Raw genomic sequence first — 12739 nt, forward strand, 5'->3', positions numbered from 1 at the left:
GAATTCACACTCTCCTAGTGATTAGCCCCAAGTCACCCAGCTGCCTTTCATGCCTGAGGCGGGACTAGAATTCACACTCTCCTAGTGATTAGGCCTAAGTCACCCAGCCGCCTTTCATGCCTAGGGTGGGACTAGAACCCACATTCTCCTGCTGATTGGCCCAAAGTCACCCAGCCAGCTTTTGTGCCTAAGGCAGAACTAGAACTCACCATCTCCTGGTGATTAGCCCAAAGTCACTCAGCTGGTTTTCATGCCTAAGGTGGAATTAGAACTCACAATCTCCTGGTTTCTAGACCAGCAGCTTCATCACTAGACCAAATTGACTCTTGCCACACACGTGTGCTATGGCAATTTGTGCTATTATCACAGTAATAGCACAGTAATATGTGCTATTATCACAGTAATATTTTCTTCCTTCACTGGAGCCGAGGACCAACGAATAAGCAGATGGGGGTGGAAAAACGTCCCAAAGCTATTTATTCTTCATTTTTTCCTCTTGCGCCGTTTGCAGGAGCTGATCACCGCTTGGTATATTGGATTCCTGTGCCTAATTTTAGCCTCCTTCCTGGTGTACTTGGCTGAGAAAGGAGAGAACGATCACTTTGACACGTATGCAGATGCCCTGTGGTGGGGCCTGGTGAGTATTTTTTCAGGTGATGAGTTTGGGGTTTATCAACAGAGCCTCAGAAACAGGGGTGGGCTTCAAATAATCTAACAGCCGGTTCTCTGCACGGTTGCTGGGTGGGCGTGGCCATGGTGGGCGTGGCCTGGCCTAGTCGGACTCCTGCATCACCCTGGGAGCGAAAATGCGCTTGGAGGGGGTTGTTTTCACCCTCCCCGGACTACGGAGGCTTTCCTCAAGCCTCTTAGGAGGCCCGTTTTGCCCTCCCCAGGCTCTGGAGGCTTTCCGGAGCCTTTGGAAGGCCCGTATTTTGCCCATTGCAGCATTCCCAAGATAACCTGACCAAAATTCAGGCGCCTGGAAACTGGCTCATATTTATGACGATTAGAGCAGGAGTCCCCAACCAGTCTGTGGACCGGCACTGGGCCACAAGCATGCCAGAAACCGGTCTTATCTAACCAGTCCCCTGGCTGTGGCTCTTCTCCATCTCCAAGGTCATTCCCACATATTATGGTTCAGATGCTAAGTTGTGTCCGATTCCTCACGACCCCATGGAGCACCGCATGCCAGGCCTCCCACTGTCCTCCACCGTGTCCTGAAGTTTTCCCCCAAATTTATGTTAATTGCATTGATTTATCCTATCTGACCATTTCATCCTCTGCCGTCCCTTTCTCCTTTGGGCTTCCATCTTTCCCAACACCAGGGCCTTTTCGAATGGGTCATCTCTTCTCATTTGTCCCCAAGGCGCTTTTTTTGCAAAAAGGCAACTGGACTTCCTCTGTTTTTGCTTGAAGAAGTTTTGCTTCTCAGCAAGGGTGGGTTTCTACCGATTCTGTCTACCTCTGTAGAACCGGTAGCTCTGAAGAGCAGCAGACATAGAACCGGTTCTATGTCTGCTGATGTTTTTGCCCACCTGCCCACCCGGGCTCTTACCTGATCTTTAATTCCTGATTTTTCAACTTCAGCTGCCGAACGAGGCACAGCTACAGTTAAAAAAGCAGGAAAAGAGGGCTGTTTCAAAGGCTGCTTCTCTGCACGCAGCGTGCTGATGATGTTTTACAGGCGCGCCCGTGCAAGGAAGCACATCGTAAATCATCGAATCTCGTAAATCCCGAACCGGTAGTTAACCCTGTCGTATCCTACCCCTGCTTCTTAGCCAAGAAGCTTCTTCAGTTCTGAATGAATGGTGGAGAATGGAAGGATTTATATTCCTTGCAATCATCTGGTTGATGGCACTCTTTGAAGACACATTCTGGACAGAGGGGACCCCTGGTTTGAAAGAGGGATCAAAGAGGCCATGTATGTCAAAACTGAACAGCCCCCTCTCAACAGATGGGGAGGGATACCCCTAACTGCTATCTACAACATGGTTCTTTCAGCAGTTCCAAGAAGGATCCACTCCCATTTGCACTATTCAGGTGACTCTGAGAGCACAGATAAACCTCCAGGTGGCCTCAACGACTCTCAGAACCAGACCAGAGGACTTCAAGGAATATAAATCCTTCCATCCCCCACCATTCAGCCAGAACCGAAGAAGCTTCTTGGATGAGAAGTGAAACGTCTTCAAGGAAAAAAACCCAAGAAAGTCCAGTTGCCTTTTGAAAAAAAGCACCTTAGCTGGGATGACTGTGAACCATGGCTGGGATGACTGAGAATCTCCATGGACACTGTTCTCATTTGGTGGCCAAAGTATTTGAGCTTCAGTTTTAATATCTTAATTTGTTACATAAATAAATTATACAACCTCAAATGCTTGTTTTTACTGTGTAGGTTGACAAATGTAGATCCGATTCTTTCGATTGTGCTCCTGTGCCAATATAAATTTTGAAGGTTTTATACAATGGCCTTTGTTTTCCTCCAGATTACTCTGACCACCATTGGTTATGGGGACAAGTATCCACAAACCTGGAATGGGCGTCTCCTGGCAGCAACCTTCACTTTGATTGGGGTTTCCTTTTTTGCTCTCCCAGCAGTAAGTAGCCAGAGCACTTAGACTTACATACCACTTCACAGTGCTTTACAGCCCTCTCTAAGCAGTTTACAGTCAGCCTGTGGCCCCCAACAATTTGGGTCCTCATTTTACCCACCTCGGAAGGACGGAAGGCTCAGTTGACCTTGAACCTGGTGAGATTCGATCTGCCAAATTGCAGGCAGCCAGCAATCGGAAAGCTCAAACTGCCCAAAGAGCTGCTGATCCAGTTCAAAAGGAAATTATTGAGTCTGTCACCTGTGACCTCTATAACTGTTTGGTTTGGTTCTGCAACACAACAAAACAGGCACATACTTCAGAGAGTAATTAGGACTGCAGAAAAAAAACACAGTTACTACCAACCTGCCCTCCATCGAGGACCTGTATACTGCACGAGTCAAAATGAGGGCTGTGAAAATATTTACAGACCCCTCACACCTTGAACACAAACTATTTCAACTCCTACCCTCAAAACGACACTATAGAGCACTGCACACCAAAATAACTAGACACAAGAACAGTTTTCCCCTGAATTTCATCACTCTGCTAAACAAATAATTCCCTCAGCACTGTCCAACTATTTACAAAGTCTGCACTACTATTACCATTAATCTTCTCATCACTCCTTATCACCCATCCCCTCCCACTTGTGACTGTATGGCTGTTACTTTGTCACTTGTATCCTTACAATTTATATTGACTGTTTCCTAGTAGGATTTTATGTCAACCTTGAGCCTGGTGAGATTTGAATCGCCAAATTGCAGGCAGCTGGCAGTCAGCAGAAGTAACCTTCAGTGCTGCACTCTAACCACTGCGCCACCGTGGCTCAGTAAAGTCCTCTGCAGCCCCCTTTCCTTGGAAAGAAAGCCAAACCATATCCAGTGCTGTGGCTTACTTAGGATGGAAAGCATCCACATTGCCTCTGGCCTCTGAATAGTTTGCAAGCTTAAAACACCCCATTTTCATTGGGCGAAGCAACTTCCTTGCTGGGTGATGAAACTGAACGTGTCTAAAGATAGTCCTTGACTTACCAACATTTGTTTAGTGACTGTTCGAAGTTACAACGCAGCTGAAAAAAAGTGACACGACTGGTCCTCAACATTACGAGCAACTCTGCGTCCCCCATTAGGGTAGGCCAAATTTGTCAACTTTCACTTTCCAAACAATGAGGGCTGCTCAAAAGTTGTGATGTGCTTTGAGGGTTGTAAAGATATTTTGGTGACTTCAGTGTAATTTAGATGTGCTTGGTAAATAGCTACCTAAACATCATAACTTTTAAACATTTTGTTTGTTTCGTCCCCGTGGACATGTGATTGTAATTGAAGCACCTGGCAACCATCACACATTGATGAAGGTTTCAATATCCCATGGTCATTTGTGACCTTCATTTTGTGAATTGTTCCAGGTTCCAGTGGCAGTTATAGCAGCACCCCTGTGGTCACTTGGTCAAAATGTGGGCCCTTGGCAACTGGCATGCATTGTTCTGATTAAGGCTTCCTGAGACACCCCAACAAATGCATATAAAATCCAAAACTCTTTTATTTTAGTTCAATGGCTGTGAATTATGGTCATTCATAGCTCGGAATAAGTCTTAACCAGTTATAATTATTCCCAGGGACGTCTGCCAAAGTTCTTTGTAAGACATCTGATAAGAACACACCTTATCTGACTTGAAGTGCTGCCAATGATTAAAGTCCCAATTAATCTTTCCAAAATGGAGAACAAATTCAACATGGAGCTTTCAGAGTCCAAACCGATCAGAGTGAACGACATTGCTTCCTGCAGAGGTTTTCCTACCTTTGCACTTCCTTTATACCTTATGAGAGGGGCAATCACCTCCAAGCCTTACTCCTGAGTCACCCCTTTTGTCTTAGCTGTTCTTGTCTTCTGGCAGCTCTGCGCATATGCACCCTGGGAACAGGCTCCCCTTGTTCCTCTGCCTCGCTGCTGTCAGATTCTGGAGGCTCCGGAGTCAGTACATAACTCCCAGATGTCCCTGGCCCTATCTCTGAATCAGACGCAGGACCCTCGTCCGAGTCCTCCCCAGACTCCAGGACTAGTCCCTGTTCTTCCCCACTGCCCGATTCTGCTGCCGTCTGCACAGGCTGCCGGCGAACCACAACATGTACAGCCATGTACAGCCTTCCAACAAGCCAAATAGAAGGACCAGGGGAGACCTGAAAGCAGTGTTCCAATATTTGAGGGGCTGTCCCAAAGAAGAGGGAGACAAGCTATTGTCCAAACCACCTGAAGGAAGAACAAGAAACAATGGATGGAAACTAATCAAGGAGAGAAGCACCCAGAATTCAGGAGGAATTTCCTGACAGTAAAAACAATTCATCAGTGGAACGGCTTGCCTTCAGAAGTTGTGGATTGTAGGTTTAAAACCTCACTGGAGGTTTTTAAAAAGAGATTGGACAACCACTTGTCTGAAATGGTATAGGGGCTTGAGTAGGAGGCTGGGCTAGAAGGCCTCTAAGGTCTCTTCCAACTCTATTATTCTGTTAATTCTGTTAATGTAATTTTCAGGGAATTCTAGGTTCCGGCTTTGCCTTGAAGGTTCAAGAGCAGCATCGTCAGAAGCACTTTGAAAAAAGAAGAAACCCTGCAGCTGGTTTAATTCAGGTGAGTGGAGAGAAAGTGGGGAGGGCTCAGGAAAGGCTGGATCTCCTAGGAGATAGAAATGGATCAAGAAGGTGCTGGAAGAGAATTGATTCATGCTGTAAAACCTTCTTTGAGCAGGGCTCTCTGATCTTGGCAATTTAAGACTTGCGGACTTCCAGAATTCCCCAACCAGCCTATAACTCACTTAACAGCCAGATTGCTTAACAACATAAATTCTGGCCATCAGTTGTGGTAAGTTGAGGACTACCCATGTATCAAAGATAACGACAAAGTAGTTTGTCCCCTGCAAAATCTAAGTTAGCAATAGCAATAGTACTTACTTATATACCACTTCACAGCGCCTTTACAGCCCTCTCTAAGCGGTTTACAGAGTCAGCCCTCAACAAACACTCTGGGTCTTCATTTTACCAACCTGGGAAGGATGGAAGGCTTAGTTAACCTTGAACCGGTCAGAATTGAACTACAGATTGTGGGCAGAGTTAGCCTGCAATATGGCATGGAACAGAATGGGAATGGAATAGAAATAAGAATAGAAATAGAATAGAATAAAAATAAGAATAGGAATAGAAACAGAATAGAAATAAGAATAGAATAGAATTAGCACTTAGATTTGTATACCACTTCACAGTGCTTTACAGCTCTCTCAAAGCAGTTTTCAGACTCAGCCTATAGCCCTCAACAATCAGGGTCCTCATTTTACTGACCTCAGAAGGATGGAAGGCTGAGTCAAACTTGAGCTGGTCAGGATCGAACTTTCTACTGGCAGTCGGCAGTGAGCAGAATTAGCCTGCAATACTGCATTCTCAGCACTGGGCCACCACCAAGTTTAACTTCATTACTTGCTTGTTTCATTTGTTTGAAATCACATCTGCCTCTCCTTCCTTATATTCTTTCAGGCTGCCTGGAGGTTCTACGCCACTAACCTCACTCGAACCGATTTGCACTCTACCTGGAATTACTACGAACGGACCGTCACCGTTCCCATGTACAGGTAAGCATTTCATCCAGGTCCATGATTCCTCTACAAGTAGTCCTTGGCTTACAACCATTTGTTTAGAGTTCGTTCAAAATTACAATAGCACTAAAGAAAGTGACGGATGAGTGTTTTTCACACTTATGATTTTTGCAACATCCCCACAGTCACATGATCAAAATCCAGATGTTTGTAACTGATATTTATGATGGCTGCAGTGTCTCTTGGTCATGTGATCTCCTTTTGCGATCTTCTGGCAAGCAAAGTCCATAGGGAAGCCAGATTCACTCAACTATTGTGTTACTCACTGAACAACTACAGTGATTCACTTAACAACTGCGGCAAGACAGGTTGTAAAGTGGGGCAAAGCTCACTTAACAACTCCTTTGGTCAGAAAATTTGGGCTCAATTGTGGTCGTGAGCCAAGGACTACCTGCATTTCTATCCATCTTGCTTATTTTTCGTTACGTTTGCCAAAATGTTTTGTTCTCATTGTGTTTTTGTTTTTAAAACTCAACTGGGAAGCTCTCTTTCTAGAAGTCACTTTTTGTTTTCAAATGCTAGATTTAGATTTATTTCTCCATTGCTTATATTGGTTTATATTAATTTCTTTTTCTTTTCTTGCACATTTATGTTTCTCCGTTGGCCATCGTCTTTATTTTTCTGCACCTGTTCTCGGTGGGTATTGTTTTCTGACAATTGCCATGTCAGGAACCTGAAGACGGTCTGAAAGGCTGGCCTTGAAAAGTAGGTAAAATAATAATAATAATAATAACAAATAACCCCTTTTTTCCATTTTTCCCCCATGACTTTTCTCTTCCTATATCATCTAGCATTTTGACCTGTGCTCTTTTTTTTTTTTTTGTCCATGATGTGGAAAATGAATTGTGGAACATCCTTTCTGCAAATGTAGATTCCTTTCTTGAACATCGTAGAGTTTTTGAACCTTTTGTTGTTTTTGAACCTTGGCAACTTTAAGATGAGTGGACTTCAACTCCCAGAATTCCCCAGTCAGCCGTGTTGGGAATTCTGGGAGTTGAAGTCCACTCATCTTAAAGTTGCTAAAGTTCAGAGTGACTAAATAATTTCAGTTTCTAACCAAAATTTAAATGGGGAGCAGAACACATGGAGAACATGGTTTTTAATTCTTTGTGAAAATAATCTCCAGAGAGAATGGTGATCACAAAATAAAGCAGCCTTCCCTAGTATGTGTCTTCCAGATATATTGGAACTACAATCCCCAGAATTCCCTGGATTATGCTGAGAAGGAATTTTGGGAAGACACACCTTCTCATGTGAAGAAAACAAGATTAGGGAAAGCAGCCATAGATATAAATTAGGTTGAATGACTCAACTGCATTAAGAAAACTTAGCTGACTATAGAAATGGTTGTACTTGATTGAGATGGTGATATTGGACATTTGCAAATTATTTCTTTTGTGGAATGAGAAAATTTCAGGCCTGATTAGTATTGGATAGGAGACCAAATCAGGAAGGTTAGAAAAAATTAAAAAAAATTAGAAACTAGAAACAAAATAGAAAAACTTCCAAGAAGTGACAATGAAATAAAATGAACAACATCACAACACTTATTCGAGAGTAAGTTTGATGTAGTGGTTAAGGTGCTGGTTTAGAAACTAGGTGAGAGTGAGTTCTAATCCACTCTTAGACATGAAAGCCAACTGGGTAACTTTGGACCAATCATCAAGGGACAGTAATTCTTGGGCCAATCACCAGGAGATGGTAAGTTCTAGTTCTGCCTTAAGTCATAGAAGCCTTGGGTGAGTTTGAGCCAATCACCAGAAGACGGTAAGTTCTAGTCCCACCTTAGGCATGAAAGTTGGCTGGGTGATGTTGGGCCCATCACCAGAAGACTGTGATTTCTAGTCCTGCCTTAGGTAGGCATGAAAGCTGGTTCGGTGATTTGAGGCCAGTCACACTCTCTCAGACCAATCCACCTCACAGGGTTGTTGTTGTGAAAATAGAAGGAGGGAGGTTTATTGGTTTATGGCGGTTATGTTGGACTAAGAGTGTAAAGACTCCATTTCATCCTTAGGTCGGAAAAAAACAGATGAAAGAGTACAGAATAGATGGTACCTGGGTATTATGGGAAGCGTCTGGTTACCTGGAAGAATGAAGATCAAGTACAAGCCAGAATAGGGTTAGACTTATGCACGGCCCCTACAGACCTCTTAGGAAAGGGGTGAGGTCAATAGTAGACAGTCTAAGGTTAAAGTTTTTGGGGTCCGGGGAAGAAACCACAGAGTCAGGTAGGGTATTCCATGCATTGACCACTCACTCTGTTGCTGAAGTCGTATTTGCTGCAATCAAGTTTAGTGCGGTTTACCTTGAGTTTGTATCTATTGTTTGCTCTTGTATTGTTAAGGTTGAAGTTTGAAAATTGCAGTAGGTGCCTCTAAGAAAATTAAAAGAAACAAACAAACAGGGTCTTGGTTGGGGTTTTATAAGGCCGAGCAGAGATAATAATGTCTTGTGGTTTTCTCTGTCAGTTCTCGTTAAAAAAAAAAAAACGCTTTAGAGCAAGGGCCTTCAAACTTGGCAAGTTTAAGACTTGTGGACTTTAACTCCCAGAATTCCTGAGCTAACATGACTGGAGGAGGAATTCTGGGAGTTGAAGTCCACAAATCTTAAAGCTATCAAGTTTGAAGACCCCTGCTTTAGAAGTTTGGCTCAGAGAGTGTGAGAATAAACTCCAGGAAAATGCAGCTAGTCCTCGACTTACGGCCACAACTGAGCCCAGAATTTATGTTGCAAAATGAGACAGTTGTTAAATGAGTTGTTATGACCTTTCTTGCTACAGTTGTTAAGTGAATCACTGCTGTTGTTAATTTAGTAACATGGCTGTTAAGTGAATCTGTCTTCCCCACTGACTTTGATTGTCAGACGGTCGCAAAAGTGACCCCTGGATACTGCAACCATAAATATGAGTCAGTTGTCAAACACCTGAATTTTGATCATGTGACCAGGAGGATGCTGCAATGGTTGTAAGTGTAAAAACAGTCATAAGTCACTTTTTCAGTGCCGTTGTAACTTTGGACGGTCACTAAATGAACCGCTGAAAGTTGAGGACTAACTGCATTATGAATATGTGCACAAAACGGAGTCGGTGTTGCTATGCCTTGCTAGGATGGAGGTTCTTGTAGCAAAAGATTGGGCAGTGAGAGAGAGAGAGAGAGAGAGGGAGAGAGAGAGAGAGAGTGTAACTGGCCCACAGTCGCCCAACTGGGTTTTTATTCCTAAGGCAGGTCTAGAATTCAAACTCTCTTAGTGATTGGCCCAAAACCATCCAATAGGCATTCATGTCTAAACCAGGACTAGAACTCACCATCTTCTCCAAAGTCCAAAGTCACCCAGTTGACTTTCATGTCTCAGGTAGGACCAGTGGTGGGATTTTATGTTTTTTACTACGGGTTCTGTGGGTGTGGCTTGTTGGGCATGGCGTGGCTTGGTAGGCGTAGGTTGGTGGGCGTGTCAGGGGAAGGATACTCTAAAATCTCCATCCCCTCCCCACCCACTAACCTGCTTTCCAGCTCCGTTCTCCTTTGCGGGGCAACAAAAGGAGACCCAGCCGATCAGCTGGGACTCAATGGGAGGCAGAGAAGAGATGGGGGCAGGGCCAGTCAGTGGTCTGATTTGCCGGTTCTCCGGACTACTCAAAATTTCTGCTAGAACTGGTCAGAACCTGCTGAATACCACCTCTGTCCAGGTAGGACTAGAACTCACAGTCTCCTGGTTTTTTAACCTGTTTCATTAACCACTACACCAAACTGGCTGTCTCTGCACCTACAGCAGCATAGGATTCCTTTCAGTAACCAACTAAATAATCTTGTTTTCTTTTTTTTTACAAAAAACAAAACCAGGTCAGGAATCTTGGATGAGGCCCAAATTATTATTTCTGTCCTTCCGGATGAGGGTCAGAGGTGGTATTCAACAGGTTCTGACCAGTTCCGGAGAACCGGTAGTAGATATTTTGAGTATTTCGGAGAACCGGCAATTACCACCTCTGACTGCCCCCACCCCCATCTATTCTTTGCCTCCCATTGAGTCCCAGCTGATCGGCTGGGTCTTCTTTGGTTGCCCTGCACAGGAGAACGGAGCTGGAAAGCAGGTTAGTGGGGTGGGGAGGGAATGGGGATTTTGCAATTTCCTTCCCCTGCCACGCCCACCAAGCCACGCCCACAGAATGGTAGTAAAAAAAATTTGAATCCCACCACTGATGAGGATATACAAGTCGATGCAGTTCAGCGGAGGCCAGTCAGGTGTGACAGATTTTATGAAACACAGGAAACCATAGTTCACTTAGAGTTTATCAGATCATCAGGAACCGCTATATTTCTCCTGGCCTTAATTTTAGTCTTTCTGCTTGCTCCGGCATTCTGGATATTCCCAGTGTATTTGGGAGTGTTGATATAATCACTTTGTGCATGATGTGCAGGAAGCAACCCCTTGGATCTATTTTTACAGAGCTTCTCGGGCACCTAAGCTAAGCTGAGCTCTGTATCAATTGAATAATTGATTGGGGTGGTGAATTTTTAATCTCCTTCAGAAGTCCTCAGCATCACAGTTGTTGTAATCAAATTCATTTCTGGGAGAAAATGCTGCATTTCTACAGAGGCTCTGCTTCTTGTCACTTGCCTTTCTGGTTGCTGTGGTAGAGAAGACTTTGGATAGCGAGGCGAGCAGGGTATAAATTTAATAAATAAAAATGCACAAACTGGGTAGGCAAATCCCTGCAAAACTGTTAGAAGTGACCGGAATGGACATAGTCTGCGTTCAAAAGCTTTGAAAAATGTTTGGAGAGTGTTTTCAAATTCCAGAATATGGGTAAATTTGTTTTGGGTCGTGTTTAACAGATGAACAGAGTTGGAAGGGACCTGGTAGGTCATCTAGTCCACCCCCCCTCCCTAAGTAGGAGACTACACCATTTCTGAAAAATGGCAGTCCAATCTCTTCTTGAAAGCTTCCAGTGATGAAACTCCCACATTTTCTGAAGGCAACTTCTGTTCCATCGGTTGATTGTTCTCACTGTCAGAAAATTTCTCCTTATTTCCAGGTTGAATCTCTCCTCGATCAGTTTCCATCCGTTATTCCTTGTCTGGCCTTTAGGTGCGTTGGAAAATAGCTTGATTTCCCTTCCTTTCTGTGGCAGCCCCTCAGATATTGGAAGACTGCTATCCTGTCTCCCCTGGTCCTTCTCTTTCCTGGACTAGCCAAGCCCAGTTCCTGTAACCGTTCTTCATATGTTTTAGTCTCCAGTTCTGGTTGCTCTTCCCAGCACTTTTTCTAGAGTCTCAACATCTTTTTTTATAGTGTGGTGACCAAAACTGGATGCAGTACTCTAGGTGTGGTCTTACTAAGGCTTTATAGAGTGGTATTGGTACCTCCCTTGATCTTGATTGTATCCCTCTGTTAATGCAGTTTAGAATTGCATTGGCTTTTTTGGCTGCTGCTGCCCACTGCTGGCTCATATTTATCTGGTTGTTTGAATGGGAGGCCACCAGGTGATATATTTGGCTGGACCAGGCAATCATAAAATGTATGACTTTGCCATTAAGTTGATCCCCAGCTCAGTTCAAGAATCCCATATAAACCACCATTGATAGGCAGTCATCAAATTCTTACAGTTTTAGGTGAATTGTCCCACCGAACGGCTGTTCTTACCAGCAGGATGTTCCTCTTAATATTTTTAATTAAAAAAAAGAACCCAACGACTGGAAAGGGCCATAATATTCCAGCCAAGGACAGGGTATGAGAATAATAGAACAATGGAGCTGGAAGAGACCTTAGAGGGCTTCTAGTCCAACCCCCTGCTCAAGCAGAAACATTCTGTTGCTAAGTGAGACATTGGTTAAGTGAGTTTTGCTCTGTTTTACGACTTTTTTTGCCACAGTTGTAAAGCCGACTTCCATATTGATTTTGTTTCTGAGAAGGTCGTAGAAAGGGCACCACGTAACCTTGGGACACAGTCATGGTCATAAATGTGAACCACCTGCCAAAAATATGAATTTTTTGATTATATTACTATGGGGATGCAAAGGCCGTAACTGTGAAAAACGGCCGTAAGTCACATTTTCCAGTGCCGTTGTAACTTGGAATGGTCACTAAATGAACTGTTGTAAGTCGAGGACTACCTGTAGGGCAGGGGGAAGCTTCAGCAGAAGTTTATCTCTGGAAACAACCCCCACCCCCGCTTCTGCCATGGCGTCATCATTTCCATTACCAGCCAGATTTTATGGGCTTCATTTTCCTCCTTGTAATTAGGTTTAATAAAGCTTAACGTGAGCAGGGAGAAGATTAATTAATGTTTGTCAGCCTCTGGAGAGCATTTTTAAAATCACGGGCGGTGTTTTCACCATTACCAAGCAATCCACTTAGGGTATAGGTTAAGCAATTTTGCAGCTTCCTTTAATAACTCACTGCGCGGAACTGTTAAGGAGCCGCACGATTAAGGTAAATAAAATCTCCGTAATATATGCAGTTATAATCTGCCTCTGTGCACTAACCAAGGAAACTGGGAATCTTTTAAAAG

At 43.9% G+C, this 12739-nt stretch overlaps 1 protein-coding gene across 6 annotated transcripts in view; it reads left to right on the plus strand.

Moving 5' to 3' along the window:
• Positions 1-12739, plus strand: part of KCNQ2 (potassium voltage-gated channel subfamily Q member 2) — a 124258-nt gene that overhangs the window by 53427 nt on the left and 58092 nt on the right. For all 6 annotated transcript variants that reach the window (XM_087928882.1, XM_087928884.1, XM_087928878.1 and 3 more), the window contains exons 5-8: positions 512-637; positions 2484-2594; positions 5121-5216; positions 6113-6207. In XM_087928882.1, coding sequence (XP_087785008.1) covers positions 512-637; positions 2484-2594; positions 5121-5216; positions 6113-6207 — 428 coding nt within the window. The remainder of the gene's footprint in view (positions 1-511; positions 638-2483; positions 2595-5120; positions 5217-6112; positions 6208-12739) is intronic.

The sequence above is a fragment of the Pseudonaja textilis genome, chromosome 3 (genome assembly GCF_049901715.1).
Source record: "Pseudonaja textilis isolate UNSWEBS1 chromosome 3, rPseTex1.2, whole genome shotgun sequence".
Classification (NCBI taxonomy): Eukaryota; Metazoa; Chordata; class Lepidosauria; order Squamata; family Elapidae; genus Pseudonaja; species Pseudonaja textilis.